This window comes from Tursiops truncatus, chromosome 5 (assembly GCF_011762595.2).
Source record: "Tursiops truncatus isolate mTurTru1 chromosome 5, mTurTru1.mat.Y, whole genome shotgun sequence".
Lineage (NCBI taxonomy): Eukaryota > Metazoa > Chordata > Mammalia > Artiodactyla > Delphinidae > Tursiops > Tursiops truncatus.
The window spans coordinates 107,833,825-107,857,607 of NC_047038.1; the positions used below are offsets into that span (position 1 = coordinate 107,833,825).

General features: G+C 44.1%; 1 protein-coding gene and 1 pseudogene across 10 annotated transcripts in view; one reads left to right on the plus strand and one right to left on the minus strand.

The window, feature by feature from the left end:
- The window catches only part of SH3D19 (SH3 domain containing 19), a 135,208-nt gene that overhangs the window by 92,954 nt on the left and 18,471 nt on the right, over positions 1 to 23,783 (plus strand). For 9 of the 10 annotated variants that reach the window (XR_012332141.1, XR_004526733.2, XR_012332140.1 and 6 more), the window contains 5 exons: positions 11,199 to 11,314; positions 16,651 to 16,712; positions 17,761 to 18,025; positions 20,341 to 20,409; positions 20,587 to 20,727. Coding sequence is in view for 7 of the 10 variants with exons in the window: in XM_019926572.3 (XP_019782131.1) it covers positions 11,199 to 11,314; positions 16,651 to 16,712; positions 17,761 to 18,025; positions 20,341 to 20,409; positions 20,587 to 20,727 (653 nt within the window). In the remaining 3 variants the exon portion in view is untranslated. The remainder of the gene's footprint in view (positions 1 to 11,198; positions 11,315 to 16,650; positions 16,713 to 17,760; positions 18,026 to 20,340; positions 20,410 to 20,586; positions 20,728 to 23,783) is intronic. The other variant, XM_033857298.2, reaches the window with a different exon arrangement.
- On the minus strand, positions 21,518 to 22,588 carry LOC117312436 (transmembrane and ubiquitin-like domain-containing protein 1 pseudogene; annotated as a pseudogene).

Sequence of the window (23,783 nt, forward strand, 5' to 3'; positions counted from 1 at the left end):
TGTGTTTCTTCTAAGAGTTTTATAGTGTCTGGCCTTAACATTTAGGTCTTTAATCCATTTTGAGTTTATTTTTGTGCATGGCATTAGGGAGTGTTCTAATTTCATTGTTTTACGTGTAGCTGTCCAGTTTTCCCAGCACGACTTATTCTCCATTGTATATTCTTGCCTCCTTTATCAAAGATAAGGTGACCATATGTGCATGGGTTTATCTCTGGGCATTCTTTCCTGTTCCATTGATCTGTGTTTCTGTTTTTGTGCCAATACCATACTGTCTTGATGACTGTAGCTCTGTAGTATAGTCTGAAGTCAGGGAGCCTGATTCCTCCAGCTCCGTTTTTTCTTTCTCAAGATTGCTTTGGCTATTCGGGGTCTTTTGTGTTTCCATAGAAATTGTGAAATTTTTTATTCTAGTTCTGTGAAAAATGCCATTGGTAGTTTGATAGGGATTGCATCCAATTTGTAGATTGCTTTGGGTAGTAGAGTCGTTTTCACAATGTTGATTCAAGAGCATGGTATATCTCTCCATCTGTTTGTATCATCTTTAGTTTCTTTCATCAGTGTCTTATAGTTTTCTTCATACAGGTCTTATAGTTTTCTTCATACAGGTCTTTTGTCTCCTTAGGTAAGTTTATTCCTAGGTATTTTATTCTTTTTGTTCCAGTGGTAAATGGGAATGTTTCCTTAATTTCTCTTTCAGATTTTTCATCATTAGTATATAGGGATGCAAGAGTTTTCTGTGTATTAATTTTGTATCCTGCTACTTTACCAAATTCGTTGATTAGCTCTAGTGGTTTTCTGGTGGCATCTTTAAGATTCTCTATTTATAGTATTATGTCATCTGCAAAGAGTGACAGCTTTACTTCTTCTTTTCTGACTTGGATTCCTTTTATTTCTTTTTCTTCTCCGATTGCTGTGGCTAACACTTCCAAAACTATGTTGAATAATAGAGGTGAGAGTGGGCAACCTAGTCTTGTTCCTGGTCTTAGTGGAAATGGTTTCAGTTTTCATCATGGAGAACAATGTTGGCTGTGGGTATGTCATATCTGGCCTTTATTATGTTGAGGTAAGTTTCCTCTATTCCCACTTTCTGGCATGTTTTTATCATAAATGGGTGTTGAATTTTGTTGAAAGCTTTTTCTGTTTCTATTGAGATTAATCATATGGTTTTTCTCCTTCAGTTTGTTAATATGGTTTATCACATTGATTGATTTGCATATTGAAGAATTCTTGCATTCCTGGGATAAACCCCACTTGATCATGGTGTATGATCCTTTTAATGTGCTGTTGGATTCTGTTTGCTAGTATTTTGTTTAGGATTTTTACATGTATGTTCATCAGTGATATTGGTGTGTAGATTTCTTTTTTTGTGACATCTTTGTCTGATTTTGTTATCAGGGTGATGGTGGCCTCGTAGAATGAGTTTGGCAGTGTTCCTTCCTCTGCTATATCTTGGAAGAGTTTGAGAAGGATTGGTGTTAGCTCTTCTCTAAATGTTTGATAGAATTCGCCTGTGAATCCTTCTGATCCTGGGCTTTTGTTTGTTGGAAAATTTTTAATCACAGTTTCAATTTCAGTGCTTGTGATTTGTCTGTTTATATTTTCTGTTTCTTTCTGGTTCAGTCTCAGAAGGTTGTGCTTCTCTAAGAATTTGTCCATTTCTTCCAGGTTGTCCATTTTATTGGCATAGAGTTGCTTGTAGTAATCTCTCATGATCCTTTGTATTTCTGCAGTGTCAGTTGTTACTTCTCCTTTTTCATTTCTAATTCTGTTGATTTGAGTCTTCTCCCTTTTTTTCTTGATGAGTCTGGCTAATGGTTTATCGATTTTGTTTATGTTCTCAAAGAACCAGCTTTTAGTTTTATTGATCTTTGCTATCGTTTCCTTCATTTCTTTTTCATTTATTTCTGATCTGATCTTTATGATCTTGCCTTCTGCTAACTTTGGGGGTTTTTTGTTCTTCTTTCTCTAATTGCTTTAGTGTAAGGTTAGGTTGTTTATTTGAGATGTTTCTTGTTTCTTGAGGTAGGATTGTATTGCTGTAGACTTCCTTCTTAGAACTGCTTTTGTTGCATCCCATAGGTTTTGGGTCATCGTGTTTTCATTGTCATTTGTTTCTAGGTATTTTTTTATTTCCTCTTTGATTTCTTCAGTGATCTCTTGGGTATTTAGTAGTGTATTGTTCAGCCTCCGTGTGTTTGTATTTTTTACAGATTTTTACCTGGAATTGATATCTAGTCTCATTGCGTTGTGGTCAGAAAAGATACTTGATACAATTTCAATTTTCTTAAATTTACCGGTCCTTGATTTGTGACCTAAGATATGGTCTATCCTGGAGAATGTTCCATGAGCAGAAGAAAGCGTATTCTGTTGTTTTTGGATGGAATGTCCTATAAATATCAATTAAGTCCATTTTGTTTAATGTATCATTTAAAGCTTGTGTTTCCTTATTTATTTTCATTTTGGGTGATCTGTCCATTGGTGAAAGTGGGGTGTTAAAGGCCCCTACTATGATTGTGTTACTGTTGATTTCCCCTTTTATGGCTGTTAGCATTTGCCTGATGTATTGAGGTGCTCCTATGTTGGGTGCATAAATATTTACAATTGTTATATCTTCTTCTTGGACTGATCCCTTGATCATTATGTAGTGCCCTTCTTTGTCTCTTGTAATGGTCTTTATTTAAACATCTATTTTGCCTGGTATGAGAATTGGCACTCCAGCTTTCGTTTGATTTCCATTTGCATAGAATATCTTTTTCCATCGCCTCACTTTCAGTCTGTATGTGTCCCCAGGTCTGAAGTGGCTGTCTTGTAGATAGCATATATATGGGTCTTGTTTTTGTATCCATTCAGCCTGTCTGTGTCTTTTGGTTGGAGCATTTAATCCAATTACATTTAAGGTAATTATCGATATGTATGTTTCTATGACCATTTTCTTAATTGTTTTGGGTTTGTTATTGTAGGTCTTTTCCTTCTCTTGTTTTTCCTGCCTAGAGAAGTTCCTTTAGCATTTGTTGTTAAGCTGGTTTGGTGGTGCTGAATTCTCTTAACTTTTGCTTGTCTGTAAAGGTTTTAATTTCTCCGTTGAATCTGAATGAGATCCTTGCTCAGTAGAGTAATCTTGCTTGTAGGTTTTTCCCTTTCATCACTTTAAATATGTCCTGCCACACCCTTCTGGCTTGCAGAGTTTCTGCTGAGGAATCTGCTGAGGAATCAGCTGAATCCTTATGGGGATTCCCTTGTATGTTATTTGTTGCTTTTCCCTTGCTACTTTTAATATTTTTTCTTTGTATTTAATTTTTGATACTTTGATTAACATGTGTCTTGGCGTGTTTCTCCTTGGATTTATCCTGTATGGGACTCTCTGTGCTTCTTGGACTTGACTGACTATTTCCTTTCCCACATTAGGGAAGTTTTCAACTCTAATCTCTTCAAATATTTTCTCAGTCCCTTTGTTTTTCTCTTCTTCTTCTGGGACCCCTATAATTTGAATGTTGGTGCTTTCAATATTGTCCCAGAGGTCTCTGAGACTGTCCTCAGTTCTTTTCATTCTTTTTTCTTTATTCTGCTCTGTGGTAGTTATTTCCACTCTTTTATCTTCCCGGTCACTTATCCGTTCTTCTGCCTCAGTTATTCTCCTATTGATTCCTTCTAGAGAATTTTTGATTTCATTTATTGTGTCATTCATCATTGTTTGTTTGCTCTTTAGTTCTTCTAGGTCCTTGTTAAACGTTTCTTGTATTTTCTCCATTCTATTTCCAAGATTTTGGATCGTCTTTGCTATCATTACTCTGAATTCTTTTTCAGGTAGACTGCCTAGTTCCTCTGATTTGTTTGGTGTGGTGGGTTTTTACTTTACTCCTTTATCTGCTGTGTATTCCTCTGTCTTCTCATTTTGCTTAACTTGCTGCATTTCGGGTCTGCTTTTTGCAGGCTGCACGTTCATAGTTCCCATTGTTTTTGGTGTCTGCTGCCAGTGGGGAAGATTGGTTCAGTGGGTTGTGTAGGCTTCCTGGTGGAGGGGACTAGTGCCTGTGTTCTGGTGGATGAAGCTGGATCTTGTCTTTCTGGTGGGCAGGACCACGTCCTGTGGTGTGGTTCGGCGTGTCTGTGACCTTATTATGATTTTAGGCCGCCTCTCTGCTAACGGGTGGTGTTGTGTTCCTGTCTTGCTAGTTGTTTGGCATAGGGTGTCCAGCACTGTAGCTTGTTGGTCGTTGAGTGGAGCTGGGTCTTAGTGTTGAGATGGAGATCTCTGGGAGAGCTTTTGCCATTTGATATTATGTGTACCTGGCAGGACTCTGGTGGACCAATGTCCTGAACCAGGCTCTCCCACCTCAGAGGCTCACGCTTGACACCTGGCCGGAGCACCAAGACCTTGTCTGCCACTCAGCTCAGAAGAAAAGGGAGAAAATGAAAGAGAGGAAGGGAGGAAGGAAGGAAGGAAGGAAGAATAAAATGAAGTTATTAAAATAAAAAATAAAAGAATTATTAAAATAAAAAGGTAATCAACAAGAAAAAGAAGAGAGCAAGCAAACCAATAAACAAATCCACCAATGATAACAAGTGCTAAAAACTGTACTAAAAAAATAACCATAAAACAAACAAACAAAGAAAAAAACAACAGACAGAACCCTAGGACAAATGGTAAAATCAAAGCTATACAGACATGATCACACAAAGAAGCATACACATACACATACACACTCACAAAAAGAGAAAAAAAAAAAATATATATATATATATATATTTTTTTTTTTTTTAAAGGGGGGCTTCCCTGGTGGCACAGTGGTTGAGAGTCCGCCTGCTGATGCAGGGGACACGGGTTTGTGTCCCAGTCTGGGAAGATTCCACATGCTGCGGAGCAGCTGGGCCCGTGAGCCATGGCCGCTGAGCCTGTGCGTCTGGAGCCTGTGCTCCGCAACAGGAGAGGCCACAACAGTGAGAAGCCCGCGTACCGCAAAAAAAAAAAAGAAAAAGGAAGAGAGCAACCAAATCAATAAACAAATCTGCCAATGATAATAAGCTCTAAATATTAAACTGAGATAAACCTAAAACCAGAAACAAATTAGATGCAGATAGCAAACCCCAAGTCTACAGTTGCTCCCAGAGTCCCCTGCCTCAATTTTGGGATGATTCGTTGTTTATTCAGGTATTCCACAGATGCAGGGTACATCAGGCTGATTGTGGAGATTTAATCTGCTGCTCCTGACGCTGCTGGGAGAGATTTCCCTTTCTCTTCTTTGTTCCCACAGCTCCTGGGGTTCAGCTTTGGATTTGGTCCCGCCTCTGCATGTAGGTCACCTGAGGGCATCTGTTTCCTGCCCAGACAGGACGGGGTTAAAGTAGCAGCTGATTAGGGGGCTCTGGCTCACTCAGGCTGGGGAGAGGGAGTGGTACGGATGTGGGGCGAGCCTGTGGTGGCAGAGGCTGGTGTGACGTTGCACCAGCCTGAGGCGTGCCATGTGCTCTCCCTGGGAAGTTGTCCCTGGATCACGGGACCCTGGCAGTGGCGGGCTGCACAGGCTCCCAAGAGGGGAGGTGTGGATAGTGAGCTGTGCTCGCACACAGGCTTCTTGGTGGCTGCAGCAGCAGCCTTAGCATTTCATGCCTGTCTCTGGGGTCCGTGCTGATAGCCGCGGCTCGCGCCCGTCTCTGGAGCTCGATTTGGCGTTGCTCTGAATCCCCTCTCCTTGCACACCCCGAAACAATGGTCTCTTACCTCTTAGGCCGTTCCAGACTTTTTCCCAGACTCCCTTCTGGCTAGCTGTGGCACACTAGCCCCCTTCAGGCTGTGTTCACGCAGGCAACCCCCGTCCTCCTCGTGGGAACTGACCTCGGAAGCCCGAGCCTCAGCTCCCAGCCCCCACCCACCCCAGTGGGTGAGCAGAGAAGCCCCTCGGGCTGGTGAGTGCTGGTCGGCACCGATCCTCTGTGCGGGAATCTCTCCGCTTTGCCCTCCGCACCCCTGTTGCTGTGCTCTCCTCTGTGGCTCCGAAGCTTTCCCCCCGCCACACCCCTCATCTCCACCAGTGAAGGGGCTTCCTAGTGTGTAGAAACTTTTCCTCCTTCACAGCTCCCTCCCAGAGGTGCAGGTCCCATCCCTATTCTTTTGTCTCTGTTTTTTCTTTTTTCTTTTGACCTGCCCAGGTACGTGGGGAGTTTCTTGCCTTTTGGGAAGTCTGAGGTCTTCTGCCAGCATTCATTAGGTGTTCTGTAGGAGTTGTTCCACATGTAGATGTATTTTTGATGTATTTGTGGGGAGGAATGTGATCTCCACGTCTTACTCCTCTGCCATCTTGAAGGTCCTCCCCTCGAGAACATTTAAAAACAAGTTGTTTTCTCATAATTCTTTAGACAATTAGTACAGCAAATTTTATTTTTTTGGTTTTTTTAAATTTATTTTTGGCTGCATTGGGTCTTCGTTGCTGCATGCAGGCTTTCTCTAGTTGTGGCGAGCGGGGACTACTCTTCGTTGCAATGCACGGGCTTTTCATTGCGGTGGCTTCTCTTTTTGCAGAGCATGAGCTCTAGGCGTGCAGGCTCAGTAGTTCCGGCACATGGGCCCTAGAGCACATGGACTTCAGTAGTTGCAGCACACAAGCTCAGTAGTTGTGGCTTGCGGGCTCTAGAGCGCAGGTTCAGTTGTTGTGGCACATGGGCTTAGTTGCTCCGCGGCATGTGGGATCTTCCCAGGCCAGGGCTCGAACCCATGTCCCCTGCATTGGTAGGCGGATTCTTAACCACTGTGCCACCAGGGAAGTCCAGTACAGTAAATTTGGTTTTTACTTCTCTTTAACATTGTCTGAGGCAGAAACAATAGAGGGAGGCTGAAACTCAGAGTAATTGTAATATCGTATGTTAGTGCCAGTAGTAAAGATTTGGTAGGAAAGTTTTGAAAGTGACAGCAAATACAGTTGTATATGTCTGTCAGGAGTGTATTACTCCAGTGAGCATAATCTAAATATAGCTATGTGTGAGTTGTCTGAAGGGGAGTAACCAAGAGTTATAAAAACATAACAGTGTATAAAAATATTATTTTAATTTGTATAACACTACGGGGTTTTTTTGTTTTGTTTTGTTTTGTTTTTATGGTACGCAGCCCTCTCACTGTTGTGGCCTCTCCCGTTGCGGAGCACAGGCTCCGATGTGCAGGCTCAGCGGCCATGGCTCACGGGCCCAGCCGCTCCGTGGCATGTGGGATCTTCCCGGTGTGGGGCACGAACCCGCGTCCCCTGCATCAGCAGGCAGACTCTCAACCACTGCGCCACCAGGGAAGCCCCAACACTACGTTTTCATACACTTCCTTACTTGATTTTTCAGTGTTACAATAAATGAAATTTTGGATGAATTTTATTTAATAAGTCCTGCAGATACATCTGATATTATCATAAGAGAGAAGCCAAGAGGGCCAGAACTGTTTACCTTAGGCCCTAGAGATTAGAAAAAGCTGAGTATGTATGCACGTGAATGCACATACAGTGGGTTCCAGAGCAGTTCCTGGGTGATCACACAGCTTTCTCTGTGAGCCTCTGCTTTCCTTTCATTTCCTTTAGTGCTTTTGCACAGCCCAGTTGCATCCTTGCCTTTGTCTAACAAGATTCTGCCACTCCATTCCTGCCGACAGCAGAGCAAGTGTCCCAGTCCTTCACCTGCAGCATCCCAGGGTTACACTGTAGGCATCCCCTGGAATGCCATGAAACTTAGTTTAGGGGTATGGTTTCTCTATAAAATACTACCTGGAAGAATCATATTGGTTTTAGTCTGTTGATGGTTTTATTAACTGATGGCTCTAAGCCAAGTAGTGAGAAGATTGAACGGAGTTTCTATGAAGAATGAGGAGGAGAGAAAGTCAAGGGTACCAAATTCTAGTGGGTTCTCGCTTCTTAGGAGCTTATATGGTAGTGTTAGACTGAAGAACTGGTCGTATGTTTCTTTTGACAGTATTATATAGCCTACAGATTAGTGACAGGACCGCTCATCGGGTTGTCGGCCTGCTCACTGTTACCTTGTTAAAAGTATTTGCGGGCTTCCCTGGTGGCGCAGTGGTTGAGGGTCTGCCTGCTAATGCAAGGGACGCAGGTTCGAGCCCTGGTCTGGGAATATCCCACATGCCGCGGAGCGGCTGGGCCCGTGAGCCACAACTACTGAGCCTGCACGTCTGGAGCCTGTGCTCCGCAATGAGAGAGGCCGCGATTGTGAGAGGTCCACGTACCGCGATGAAGAGTGGCCCCCTGCTTGCCACAACTAGAGAAAGCCCTCGCACAGAAATGAGGACCCAACACAGCGAAAAATAAATAAATAAATAAACAAAAACAAACAAAGAAAGCCAAGCATTTAAAAAAAAAGTATTTGGGATTTTAATAAGCTGCGTGAGATAGAATGATAATAAATATTACCTGAAGCTCATGTGGCTTTATGTAATACAACTTTTACATTTAAATGTATTCTCCTATGTGTCAGGGTCCCCCAGATCCCCATGTTTGACGATTTGCTAGGAGGACTCACAGGATTTAGCATATAGTTGTGTTCGTGGCTGTGATTTATTATAGCAAAAGTATGCGAAGCAAAATCAGCAAAGGAAAAAGGTGCCCGGGGCAAAGTCTGCAGGAAACCAGCACAAGTTTCTAGGAGTCCTCTCCCAGTGGAGTCACACAGGGTGTACCTAACTCCACTCAGATGTGAAATGTCAATCAGGGAAGCTCATTAGAGACTCAATACCCAAGGGTTTTTGTTGGGGGCTGGTTACATGGACACCTCTAGGAATTTGGGCATGTATCAAAATTCCAGATTTCCCAGAAGGAGAGCAGGTGTTCAGCATAAACCATATTCTTTTGTTTTATCTGTTCTAGAAATGGTGCGAAGCTTCCAAAAATGCAAGTTCCTAGGTGCCAGCAAGGACCAACCTTGTAACTCAGGCCTGCTGTGTTTACTCTTTTCTACACACTTATAAATTGGATTAATAGTCCTGAAATCCTGAGAAGGGTATATTGAGAAAGCACCTTTATTTATTATCCTGACAAAGCTCCAGGAACTATTAGAAAGCTGAGTTCTGTACCGCTATATGTGAGAGAACTGAAGTGCCAGTTCCTAGGGAATTCTATGTATATCAAACACCAGTTCCCTAGGGCTTCCCTGGTGGCGCAGGGGTTGAGAGTCCGCCTGCTGATGCAGGGGACACGGGTTTGTGCCCCGGTTCGGGAAGATCCCACATGCCGCGGAGCGGCTGGGTCCGTGAGCCATGGCCGCTGAGCCTGCGCGTCCGGAGCCTGTGCTCCACAACGGGAGAGGCCACAACAGTGAGAGGCCTGCGTACTGGAAAAAAAAAAAAAAAAAAAACCAGTTCCCCAGAATTTTATTATTACGATTATTAAGCAATGCGTATATTGCTGTGGAGGGAAAAGAACTTGGAATGGACAAGAAAAGAAAGGAACAGCTTTGTGGTGCAAAACTCCTTGCTCTGAACCTGTCAGCTTCTTCCCCTGGGGACCTGTTTCTTCTGACTAGGATGTCCTTTCCCCAGATCTCTGCATGGCTCGCTCCTTCACTGTTCCTTCAGGTCTTTGCTGAAATGCCACTTTTCTCACTGAGCACTCTGCTGACCACACAGTTTGAAATTGAAAATCTGCACCTCCCCCACATACCCACACCAGATAATTACTATGTCCCTTCCTTCCCATAAGCTATCTCCTCTCTGCTTTCATATTCTTACTGCTTTGTACCCTTCAGTAAGGAAACTGCAGCACAGAGAAAATCTTCAAGATGGTGACTGAGTTGGACCATCCCTGTGTGTGTCTTAATTCCCCACGCAGCACTGCTTCTCAACTAAGAACGCTCGTCTGTCTCTAAATCATTGTTCTCCTAGGAGCTGGCCTGGGTATTTTCCCCCTTTTGAGAGTGTTTTCCTGTCTGTGGATAAAACAGGAACCTGACAAATCATCCTCTTGTTTTGTTACAGGTTTTTCATGTGAAATGGAAGCAGAGAGTGTTCATTTGAATGGGAAAAATTCCTCTCTCTCCTTTAAATGCCCGAACCAGTGAAAGTTGGCTTTAGCCTCCTTTAGTATGTTACAGTCATGCTCTCTCCAAGTGTTTTGCACACAGATTTTAATTAGCTGTCACTAATTAAATCTGGTCATCTTTGTTTTCTTCTTTTTAAAATAAGTTGGGAGTGCACTATCTCTGGGTTAAGGATGTAGTTTGGATGTAAAGTTATTGCTTGTTAAAATGGGAGCAATGAAGCCCATTAATCTGGAGCTAATATATTAGAAAACACATTTAATTATTTGGATGGGGGAGGGTTGGATACACCACCTATTAGGAAGCCGCATGCCTTACTACAATGCGTACAGGCTTTTGGTTTCAAACCCATCTGACCATTACTAGCATTAAGACCTGGCTAGCGCATTTATTTTCTTCTCAGCGTCAGTTTCTTCATCTGTAAAATGGGTAGGATATTATCTAGTATAGTGCTGTCCGATATGGTAGCCAATAGCCACCTGTGGCTACTGAGCAGTTGAAATGTGGCTAATGCAACTGAGGGACTGAAATTTTAATTTTATTTAATTTTAATTAAGATTTAAGTTTAAATTGCCACATGTGGCTACTAGCCAGTAGACTCAACAGATCTAGCACTTAGATTGAGGTTGGTTTGGAGAAATGTATATGAATAAAGTGCCTTAACTTAATGCGCGGCCCATAGACGGTTCTCAACAAGTGCTGGCTTGCTGTTATAATTATTTAGTATTATTTTTAATCTCTATAAAACACTTGGTAAAAAGTAACCGATGCCTACTAGCTCGTCAATGTTCTGAGGTTTGCCAGAATACCTTTCTCATTTGCTTAGCTCTCCATTCTTTGTGTGCATCTTTTTTTTTTTTTTTTTTTTTGTGGTACGCAGGCCTCTCACCACTGCGGCCTCTCCCATTGCGGAGCACAGGCTCCAGACGCACAGGCTCAGTGGCCATGGCCCACGGGCCCAGCCGCTCCGCGGCATGTGGGATCCTCCCGGACCGGAGCACGAACCCGCGTCCCCCGCATCGGCAGGCAGACTCCCAACCACTGCGCCACCAGGGAAGCCCCTGTGTGCATCTGTTACAATAGCCATTTTCTTAATAGGGAACCAAGCTGTAATCATTTCATCCCTTGAAACCCCAGAAGACTAGAAATTATTGATTAATTAATTACTGCTATTTTTCCAGGTTCACATGAGGAGGATCCACAAAGCCCACCTCCTCTCCCTACTGAAAAACCCATTGGAAACACCTTCAGCACAGTATCCGGAAAACTCGGTAATGCTAACAGAACTAGAAACTTGGTAAGTGGTCATTATAGGTAATCTTAGGTTGAAGACTAAGCTATGCACTAATTTTAAGTAATCAGCTGATGTCTAAATTATTTTACTATTGGCCAGATAAAACCAATTTCTAAGCTCCATGTACTTATTTAATATTTTTTAAATTCCTATAAAATAAAAGAATTAGGCTAATTCATTGTACTTCATCATAAAATAATTTGCCCTATACCGATATTATGGCATTGTCTTTTAAATAGCACTAATAATGAGAAAGTTATTGAAAATCTCTAAAACCCTTTAATTTTTGTGTAAAGATTTAGTTCAATTATCAGGTTTTATTTAAAATACCAAATTAGGGACTTCCCTGGTGGTTCAGTGGTAAAGAATCTGCCTTACAATGCAGAGGACGCAGGTTCGATCCCTGGTCAGGGCACTAAAATCCCACATGCCGCGTACGGGGCAACTAAGCCCGCGCACCACAAATACTGAGCCTACGCACCTCATCCAGAGCCCATGTGCCTTAAACTACAGAGTCCACGTGCCCTGGAACCCGTGCACCACAACTACAGAGCCCATGCTCCCTGGAGGCTGCGTGCCACAACTAGAGAAAAGAAAACCCACACACCTCAACTAGAGAGCAGCCCGTGCGCCACAACAAAAGATCCCACATGCCTCAGTGAAGATCCTGCATGCCACAACTAAGACCTCATGCAGCCAAAAATAAAATAAATAAATAATAAATAGATCTTTAAAAAAATAAAATACTGAAATAGTGACATAATTTTAAGATAATTATCATAAGAATTTGTTCATCTGAAATTTAGGAGAGAATTATTTTTTAAATTTAAAAAGTAGTGCTTTATCATGTACTTGTTAACAGATGGTGGTAAAAAGTTTTTTTTTTTTAATTTCAACCTTGATACTGTTTTTCTATACTTTTTCAAATTCCCATATGATAGATTATCTTTAAGGTTTGTTTCAAAAGAAACCAGTTCTTAAAGTCTTTGAGCAAAATTTTCAGTTCAAACTTCATAATAGTTTTACACTTGTGCATTAACTATGCTATTATACATGCAAACCCATCTAATCATCTAGTGAAGAGAAATTTCTTTGAAGGAGACATTAAATTGAATTAGCCAATGTCAAGTTAATGAGATTTTTCTGTGGGCTGAATTAAAATTTAGTGATCACTTGCATTTCAAAATACTTGGTAATAAATTTTTATTAACACTGGGCTAGAGACTTCCCTGGCAGTCCGGTGGTTAAGACTCCACGCTTCCAGTGCAGGGGGTGCGGGTTTGATCCCTGGTCAGGGAACTAAGATCCCACATGCCGTGCAGCAGAGCCAAAAAAATTAAAAAAAAAAACGGCCAAGATGACCCAAAAGAGGATGATAGGGCTCCCACCATACTATTGTTGAATGGGAAAATCCCAAATTTCCATAGAGGAAAAGTTACTTGAGAAGGTTACTGGCTTCTACTCTAAAGGGTTGTAACGAGGAATGAGAGGATGATGAGTAGGCATACAAAAGCATTCACTGAGTCATGTCATGGGCTTTGTAAACCCATAAAGCTCTATTAAAATATTAAGTATTATTCCATTTGGTGTTAAGCAGTTCACAAAGCAACTCAAACATTTTAGAAAAAACAAGGAAAGGAAGTTAGAATAAACTAAGCCATCTGGAGAGGGACCATATTCATAACTCTTTGTATCTCGCATAAACAACATGAGGGAAATCCTGTCCTGCGCTGTTTACAAAGGATGGGGGCCGGAGGGGGGCGTGGTCAAAGCACTCTGTGCTGTACTGTAATGAATACATACCATAATAGACACACTGGGTCTGAAGGAAGAAGAGGAGAGAAAAAGACCCCAAGTTAAATGATTTGGCTGAAGTCATGCACTTAGATTTCCAGGGCCCAAAAGTCAAAACTGTGCCTGAGAAATTCCTTTGGTTTTGAGAATTACAGTTACTGAGTGAATTTTAGATCAGAGGCCAGAATGGCTTCAGGTGGTGGGGAGGGTCTCTAGAAAGAGTGCTTCACCACTGTGATGATCCATGAGGAAAGGCACGGTCTTTGAAAGTTGTGTCTTCTGATGAGACACAGGACAAAGACCCTTGACTATTTCTCCTGCCTTGAGTGCCAGGGAACTTTCCATCGCAGGACAAGGTGGCTGTAGTTGCAGAATCCCACTTTCTTCGCTTAAATGATGAGGGAATCCAGGGTGAGGAACCACAGGAGCCACTGGCACTATTCTCTCAGCAGGAACAGACGCTTCTGTGGAAACCCAAGGCTGCCAGAGCCGCCCGCGAGGTGTCTGCCAGCCGGTGCCAGAGGAGAGTCAGGGGACGCTGCCCAGAAGGTGGAAGGAGTCACAGCTGCAGCATAGGAGATGGCTAATGAATTCAGGACATGAGAAGTGGTACCAATTCCTGGAGAAAAAAGAGAAGGCACATCTTCAGAGGCTGCTCAGTGATTCCAACAGACAAGAATATGGTTTTGGAAGAAATATCTGTTTTTTGAAAAAACAAACAAAAAAACAGGGAATTATTTTGAAATTAGAATATAGGAAACCATTCCAAAGAACATGAACAAAAAGATGGCTGCGGGCTTCCCTGGTGGCGCAGTGGTTGAGAATCCGCCTGCCGATGCAGGGGACACGGGTTCGTGCCCGGTCTGGGAAGATCCCACATGCCGCGGAGCGGCTGGGCCCGTGAACCATGGCTCCTGAGCCTGCGTGTCCGGAGCCTGTGCTCCGCAACGGGAGAGGCCACAACAGTGAGAGGCCGTGTACCGCAAAAAAAAAAAAAAAAAAAAAAAAAAAGATGGCATCTACAGGGCAGTACAAGCCGAAAAACCAACTTCACCAGGAGGTAAAATGCTTACCAGAACACATCAGAAGCCAAAGTTCAGGGATGTCAGAGCTAGAGAAAAACTACAAAAAGCAGGTACAGAGGAGCTCCATTCATGTGTGGACTATTGAAGAGCAGGAAATCCCTAATCAGTAATCTTCCAAAGACTATCAGCAGAACCTGCACACAAACCTGGACTTTAGCAAACACGAGACAGTGGCTCCTACAGGAACCAAGCCCCTACTCTCAGTATTTGACGTGTCAGGTGCAGCAGTGCCTTTTGGAATGTGCCTAACATTCCCGGGGGATTTGAGTGTGCTGCCTTTTTTGCTGATTTATTTTTGCTCATTATAGAAAATTGAGAAATTAAAAATATATTTAAGATTTCCCAAAAAAGTAAAACCAATCAGAGAAAACTATATTTGGTACAAGATTTGCATTTTATGATATGTGTTTATTAAAGTACACCATCTATAACTTTCCATATCAGATTTATATATCTATATTTTTAAAAATCTGCCCCTAATTATTAAGGTGTCTAACAACTGTAATTTTGAGGAAAGCTATAAAAGTTCCTACCTATCTGCTAGAGTGTTTTTCTCTTGGCTTGTTCGTTTTAATTTTAAAGGCAGCCAAAGAAATAAATGAGTTTTTCAAGTATCATAGCAGTTATTTGTCAGGGGGCACATAGGCAACAGTGTATTTATAAGGCATGGATGATAGCCTGGAATATTGCAGGGTTTATGAGCTGGTGACTTGCCTCACTACATTAACTGAGTTCATTAGTGAAACCAAGTTTTAAGGGCAAGCTTAATTTGTTTTTCAAAATGGGATTATAAAACACTGAAACATATTCACGCGATCGCAGTTATTAGCAATTAATCATTTGGTATTTAAGGAAAACTTGTAAACATTCAGTTTGAATTAAAAACCATAGAAGTGAGTTTTAACTCATTTGTAAGATAAGAAGGGGGAAAACAGCCTGAATTAGCCCAAAGATTTCCAAGCTATAGTTAAACCTCTTTTACAGAAAAAGGCAGTATATGGGCTTCCCTGGTGGTGCAGTGGTTAAGAATCCGCCTGCCAATGCAGGGCACACGGGTTTGAGTCCCGGTCCGGGAAGATCCCACATGCCACAGAGCAGCTAAGCCCATGCACCACAACTACTGAGCCTGCGCTGTAGAACCCACGAACCACAACAACTGAGCCCACGTGCCACAACTACTGAGCCCACACACCTAGAGCCCATGCTCCACAACAAGAGAAGCCACTGCAATGGGAAGCCCGCACACCGCAACGAAGAGTAGCCCCCGCTCGCCACAACTAGAGAAAGCCCATGCGCAGCAGCAAAGACCCAACGCAGCCAAAAATAAATAAATAAATAAGATAAATAAATATTTTTTAAAAAGGCAGTATAATTTTAAAGAGCTGGCATTTTTCCCTCTCAGGTGGTCTTGGAGAAATATTATTTCCTGGAGGTCAGTGATGAGGGCTTAGAAAGTAGGAAAGGTGAAAAAAGAGAATCAGAATTAGAAGGATTTAGTGAAGACTTTTCCCTAAAAAACAGAAGTCTTGGCTTTAAGATCCTTTGACTTCTCATTCAACAGAATATCTGAAAATGTTTTCCATGTATTATACTCATTTCCCAATCCCTGGACCATAACATGTTCGGAAAACCTATTTAATTAGCACAGTTTGAACCCCTTCTGAAAAAATCTTCTTGTTGATCCCCATACTTCCAATTTCTCTCATCTACTTTCAGGCCAAAACATTCCAACTCTCCCTATCTTTTGTTTTTCGCACTGTCCCCCTTTTCTTTTTCCTACAAAATTCTTCTCAGTACATCCAACCCCTTTGCTGTAGTGGTACAAGCTAAGCTGTCTGCTTTCTTGGGCCTTTTCTGTTCTTCCTCACATGCCTTCCTTTCAGGCCACCCCTTAAGCTTCTGTTGTGTTCCACCTCCTTCCAGTTCAAAACCCACCACACAATGTGGAAACCATCCAGTATGAGAGATCTGCCTGTTCTAAGCAAAACAAACTGATCACCACCTCACTTACTATGTGTTTAAACTTAGGAGCACTGCATATCTTAAATGTTGTCATGGGATAGATAGCTGCCATATTTTTTAAAAATTCCCTACAATGTCTGCTTAAATTGCTGCTGTGTAACCCAACATGATTTAAACAGCATCCTTAATTCCTCAGAACATGCTGGATGTGTAACCATGCAGTGCAGTTGGTTGGGCTGGTGTCCACAGTAGCAGGACACCCCCCTCCCTGCGCCAGCCTCTTCCTCTGTTTTCACTTGCATTGTGACATGGACAATGTAGGTAGGAATGAGAAATGAGTTAATATTGCTTAAGACTAAAAAATTCTTTTAATCTCCTTTCTGTAATTCAGCTACATTTCCACTTTATAGATCCAGCCCAAAATCTGTCCATAATTCCTCTTGAAAAGCTCTTGTTTCAGATTCATCTTAACTAAAAATCATTCTCTGATACTTGCAGGAATCTGACCATGCTGGTCAGTCAGGAGGTTCTGTGCGAGGACCCCCAAAGTTGCCACCGAGGTAAGTAAGCATGGGAAAACTTCTAAAAAGTCAGTTAGAGAAAAACTAATGACTCCGAGACTGGACTCTCTTTTCTATCATGAAAACTGAGTGTTGCTGGCCTTCGATCTTCTTTTAGAGATACATTTAACTCACAAATTCACCCAGGCCACTAGCCCACAGTTTGCTTCTGACAGCAGGTGTAGGAGTCGCTGCTCCTTTTTTAATGCAATCCAAAAACTGACAGAGCACAAACATGGATATCTATTACTTTTCCTCAAACAAATGAACAAGACTCCTTTCTGAACCTAAAACTCCACTTCTGGAACACACACGCGTGTATACACACACATACATACGTACACACACTCGCTCGCTCTCTCCCTGTTCCCAGAAACCAGCCTGGTTTTTGGCATTTCCAAAGGGAGACAGGCCTCATGAGCTCAGAGGTGACCAGCCCTCCTGAATTCCAGGGCTATTTAGACAAAAAACTGTGATGTTATCATAAGACGTTACTATGTTCGACATTATTTTTATCATAGGGATTAAGGAAAGGCTTTCAAAGTAATAACTGTCCCATTTTCAGAACTAGCTTTCTTTATATTAATCTAAATTAGTGTTTTAATAATGATTCCTATAACATGAACATTAGGGGAGTTTGACGTACCTTTTCTAATCATGTACAAGACTCCATCACATATACCTGATATCTTACTATAAGCTTTTCATCTCAGACTTTGGTAGAAAGTCCTTAGTTTTCTGAAACAGTCATGGTGTGTTTAAGAGCAAATGGAGCCTTAAAGAGCTCATGATAGTAAATGCTTGTTTGTCTTGAACTAATGAATATGTAGTACAAGATAAGAGGAAGCTGGAACATCATGGCATTTCTTCAAATAATATAATGTTTAATGCAGCAGTCATTTGCTAAAAAATAGCATAGCCTGCATGTTTCATTAAATGGTATTTACACTAGCAAAACGCTGTGTGTGTGTGTGTGTGTGTAAGAAAGGACAAAACAGAACCTACTGTCGATCAAACACTGACTCACAGCTACCACGTTGACTTTCAGACCTGTGAATGGAAAAGGCATACTAGCTCGACAGCCTCCTCCCAAGGGGGCCCCTGAGAGACCACCTCCCCCAAAACTTCCTGCAACCAGAGCAGCAGATAAAAAGCTGCCTTTTAATCGGTCTTCTTCTGACATGGATCTTCAGAAAAAAACAAGTAACCTGGCGTCTGGACTCTCAAAAGCCAAGAGTCAAGTCCTTAAAAATCAAGATCCGGTGCTGCCCCCTCGCCCCAAACCAGGACACCCTCTCTACAGGAAATACATGGTAAATGTAGCTTTTAAAAATGTTTGTGGTCAAGAGGTTTGTCCTAAAGTATACATAAGATCCTTATTTCTTAGAAAAAGATGATGAGACAACTGTGGAATTGCCCCTTGACACTGAGTGCTTTAGACAAGTAGGCCATGTTTAAACCTAGGTCTTTTAAAACAGGGTTTCATTATTAGGAGAAATATAGGAAAAGGAAGTAGGGCAGACAAGGATTGCAACCTGCTGTCTGGCTTGACCAAACAGAAACTCTGAAAAACCTGACCCAGTAGGTTACACTGATGGGAGTATCTCTGCCAGATATTATATTCGTATCTTGATATAGTTTATATCTTATAGCTGCCTTGCCCACAGAGTAAAATTTGAAGTAGAAAGTTCTTATTAAAATGGATGGTTTTTCCCTCATTTTCCACTTTTGTAAACCTGATTATCATGGTCCATTTAATAGTTACCAGTTAGAAGTTTTCATCAGTAATTGAGATAGTTGAGATATTAATTTTGTTCCCTTTGAATGTTTTTCTCATCATATGACCTTAAGCCTTTGTCTTCGGAGTTGATGTGCTCTCTCTATTTTGGTCAGGTTAACCTGATGAAATCTAGAACAAATTAAGATGATAAGGAGAGCAGGGGTGTTGGCACTTTTTAAAACAATTGTACAACAGTAGGTCTTAACAAGAACAGCAATTATTCATTTCATATTGTTCTACATTTCCATCACTGAGCTGGAAATTGTTTTCACTTTAAGCAATTTAGGATTTTTTTCATCTTCCTAAGGGAAGGGTGTAGACAGATAAGAAGGAGGTAGGATATTCATATATATTCATATTCATTTAAACTGATAAAATTTTAATTGCTAAAACCCAGGGGTGTACTTTGGGATAGGATACTTAAAAACAATGAATAAATAAAAGTAGTAGCTGATGTGTTGAATACTTATAAGCCAGGCATTCCTCGAAGCACTTTATGTATAAATAACTCATTTATTCCTCACACCAACCCTGTGAAGTAGATACTATTATTATCTCTATTATACAGATGAAGAAAATAAGACTCAGAGAGATTAAGTAGCCTGTCCAGGGTCACACATCCAGTAATGGTAGAGCCAAGATTCGAACACAGACTGACTGGCTCTGAGCCCATGCTCTTTACCATTAGGCCATACTAAGAAAATAGGGTTAGTGGGGCTTCCCCAGCGGTCCAGTGGTTAGGACTCTGCGCTTCCACTGCAGGGGGCACTGGTTCGATCCCTGGTCGGGGAACTAAGATCCCGCAAGCCATGCTGTGCAGCCAAAAACAACCCAGAAAATAGTGTTACTAACTGTAAAGTCTCTGCTTGCATTGGCTGTCCCGTGTCAAGAGCCTCATTTGGGGGAATGAGATTTTGCTTATAGGTCTTAGCATAGCGGTATAATGTCAACAAAGCATTTGAACAACTCAAAGAAATTAATAAATTCAAAATGACGGTGTATTAGTGTGTCTCTTTACGAAATAATTCCTTAAATCCCTCATTGTTCCTGTGGCCGCCCCACCATTAAATTGCTAACCAGGGTAACCTGGGTACCTTGGGCGCCCTGGTGCTCTGACAGAGATGCTGGGGAGCAGCCCCCCAGGGCCACACCCTCGTACTCTACAGCTTTGCTCCTGAGTGCAGCCTCCCTTTCCTTTTTGGAAGCGAGCTTGTGTGATCCCATGTCCTGGGCATGCCTTTTATATTGCCCAGGCCCTCCGACCCGCGCTCAACAGCCAGAATTTACCAAGGCGGGGAACAGAGTTCTCTGGCCAGAGTAAAAGCCATTCTAAGATCAGACAGGGCTGAGTGGACCAGGAATGACTGAGGTCAGGCAGTGAGATGGGTTTAAGTAGATGCTTGTACCAGAGCGACTGCAGGAGCAGATGAGATTGAAGGCGGATGGAAGCGGCCAGTCCAACCCCGCAGGGGAGGCACCAGTCCCCTATCAGCCGCCCCTGAACTAAAGGCCGTGAGGTCAGGTGCTGAGTGTTTACCCTTCCGACGCCCTGGGGACTTGGTGGACCTTGTCCTGTAGAGCAGAACTTCCTGGATGTGGTTGTTAAGGGAACTTTAGGCCACCTTCAGCTGCCAAGGTCCTGTGGGCTCAGCCCCAGGCCCCCGAGGACTCTGAGCAGCCTGAGAAACGGCAGCCCCACCAACTAGATCCCGAGCTTGAGGAAGCCGAGTGAAGAGCTTAACTGCGGGAGGTTATACTGCAGGCGAACGTGCCAAATCCCCGCGTGATCAGCCGCTTAGGACGAGGTTATTTGATCGTGAATAATCCTTTTATTGGTTTATGTTTAAGCTGTCTGTGCCTCACGGAATTGCCAGTGAAGACATTGTCCCGCAAAACCCTGGAGAACTTTCTTGTAAGGTAAAGTACAGCTCTTTCTTTACTGACTAATGTAAAAAAAAAAAAAAAACCTCTGGCCTCTGTTACTGTTTTACACGTTATTATAAATGCTTTAGGCTCCAAAGATTAAAATGTGGAAAGAGTAATAATGTTTTATTAAATAATAATTGCTTCAGAGAGTGATATCGTACCTTCCAGCGTGGGGACGTCCTTGTGATACTGAAGCAGGTGGAAGGTAATTACTTGGAGTGCCGGAAGGGAGCCGCCGCTGGCAGAGTTCACCTGTCTCACATGAAGATCATCACCCCACTTGATGAACATCTCAGAAGCAGGCCGAACGTGAGGAATTAATATTGTACCGCCTTCATATCACACGTGGCAGCACATTCCATAGAACTATTAATTATAGCTCATTCTCAGGTTTTTATTAGCACGTTTATTTTAACCAGAGTAAAAATTACGGTAGCGTTTTATTCCATTTTAAGAGTAAATTACTTCTGAGAGACTTGCCACTACCATACTAATCACTTTGATACAGAGTGACTACCATGTGTTTTGCCTTTCTCGCGTCGTGCTGACTTACAGCAGCCAGGACACTCAGTCATTAATTTTCAACCGTGAGAGCTGTTTATTTGTGAAGTAATGTAAACATGTTTACCAAAGTACTAGAGATTAGTTTTCTAACAGAATGGATAATTATTTTAAAGGCGGCCCTAGAAATGCTAAGCCTGACATTAAAAAATACTTCCCTTTAAGATTTAAGCTTAATATAAACCTCATTTCTCTGCTTATAGCCCATAAACATAATGAAATGAGATGTTCCAACAACCTGAAGTCACAATTTAGGCCTAACAATTTGTCGAGCCTGATTTTTTTTTTTTTTTTAAACTTCACAGTTATTTAATCTGCACATGTTCCAGAGAACCCCCTCCACCCCTCCCAGCTCCCCTTCTCCAGCCCCTCAGTCCTGGAGTCCCTAAATCAGCCCAAGGAGCTGTCAGGGACTAGAGGAGGCTGGCTTCTCAGGCAGAACACAAAGAAGGGCCCAGGGGCGTGGCCCAGCTCTGCCCAGCACCGGGGCAGCAACAGCAGCTGTCTGACCCAGAGGAGCTGACTGTTAGTGGGTGCGGAGGGCCAGCTGCCCCGGGGGATGGCCCAGAGCCATGAAGGTCACAGGGAGGGGCCTCCACTGGCCCCTGGAGTGCTCTGCGGCACAGGGCTGGGCTCCAGGGTAGCGGGAAGAGGCAGGTCAGAGAGGCAGGCCTAGGCAGACAGCAGCTCCCGCCGTGTCATGGGGAGCAAGGTCCGGAGGGGCCAGCAACACTGCCAAGAGCCCGTGGAGGCACTACGGGCGGAACACGGCAAAGGCCAGAAGACTGTGGAGCAGGGTGAAGCCGGCCAGACCCAGAGTGGCGGTCTGGGGAAAGAAGGGCCGGTACTGGATCTGGCAGTCCCAGAGCAGCAGCAGCTGGCCACCTGCGGCCAGCCCAGAGGGGACTGGCTCTGACCCCGGTGGGCAGGGTGGGTGTGGGGGACCCTCCCGAGTGAGCACGTGGCAATGGAGAATGCAGTTAGAAGGGAGGTGAAGGCTGCCCAGGGTCTGGGTGTCGTCTTCTAACAGCTGCCCTTCGTAGATGAGTCGCACATGCTGTTCCCGGCCAGGAAATTGGGTCCTTTTCAGGGAGCCGATGGTGTCATGGGGCCAGGCCCTGGCCACCTGCTCTGAATCGTTGAGGAATTTCAGCCGAAGTACTAGGGGCTCCTGGGGAGGCTCTGGAGGCGGCGGCGTTGCTGGGAGCCCCACGCCAGGCTCTGGCTGTGCAGCCTGACCTCTGCGTCTCAGGCTGGGGGTCTCGGCTCCTGGGGCCTCCCCTCCGATGCTGTTGGTGACTGCCATGGCTCCTCTGGGCTGTGTCGGTGTCGGGGTCCCTGACGGCTGGGGCAGTGGGTCAGCGCCCTCGGCAGTGTGTGCTGAGGCACAGGCGAGAGCCAGCACCAGAAGGCAGGCACGCACCGCGAAAAGGATGGTCACCTCATCACCCACCCCTTCGGTCAGGGCCACGGCACCTGCCTTGCCCGCTGCGCTACCGAGCTGGAGAGGCACAAAGAACCCGAGAGGGGCTGGCTCACCCGCCAGGAGCCCTCTGAACTTCGGGGGGCGTCTGACCCCACCCCACCCCAACTCTCCCACAGTCCTCATAGCTCTGCCCGCATACCCGAGCCCCGCCTTGGGACACGGACTGCTCTGACGCCCCACGTACCCCTTCCCGTCACCAAATCCAAAGTCATTTTTTGTAACCTAAGATCTAGGTCTTTAACCAGCTCCCCAGTTCACCCAAACCCTATTCCGAGGTCAGGGCCTTGACCTTCTAAGCGACTCTCCCTTAAATTCAACCCCCACCAAACTGCACCCCAAAGCTTACCTGTTCTTCCCGCCCAGGTCATCCCAAAGTTCACCTACTCCTTCGTCTCGTTGACCCAAAGCTTATCTACTCTTCCGTCCCTGAAGTTTCTCCAAGGGGGAAAAAGGTGGTCTCTGCACACGCCCGCGCACGCGCGCACACACACACCCACACCGCCCCGTTACCATTTACCCAAACCCCGACCCGCTTCCCGAGGCTTCCCCACACCAAACGTCAACCTGCGCCCTTTGGCAAACTGGAACCTCCGAGGGTTGCCACCCCCCGCCCAACTCGGCTCCTCCTGGTCAGCTCACACCCCAGCCCGAGGCAGCCCGACCCCACGCCTCCCCTGGAAGCCTCTCCACGCCCAGCCTGCTGCAGGACCCCAGATCTCGCCTGGGAATCTGAGACTTCACCCTCCCCGCCCCCGTCCTCCATCACCGCTCCCATCTTCCCGCCCCACACACCCATCCCCGAGAGGTGGGAGCGCCAATATAATGATTACTGAAGGTCGTTTGTTCAGCAAGAAAAATGCCATTGGACAGTTTATAGAGTTATATATATTTATTTTTATTTTATTTATTTATTTATGGCTGAGTTGGGTCTTTATTGCTGGGTGCGGGCTTTCTTTAGTTGCGGCGAGCGGGGGCTACTCTTTGTTGCGGTGCGCGGGCTTCTCATCACAGTGGCTTCTCTTGTTGCGGAGCACAGGCTCCAGGCTCATGGGCTTCAGCAGCTGTGGCTCGCGGGCTTTAGAGCGCAGGCTCAGTAGTTGTGGCTCACGGGTTTAGTTGCTCCGCGGCATGTGGGATCTTCCCGGACCAGGGATCAAACCCCTGTCCCCTGCAGTGGTAGGCGGATTCTTAACCACTGTGCCACCAGGAAAGCCCTAGAGTTATACTTTTAAAAGAGCTTCTTAAGGTATCCAGTTAAATTTTCACTATCTATTAGGTAATGTAGCAAACATGAAAAATGAGACCCATCTGTCATTTA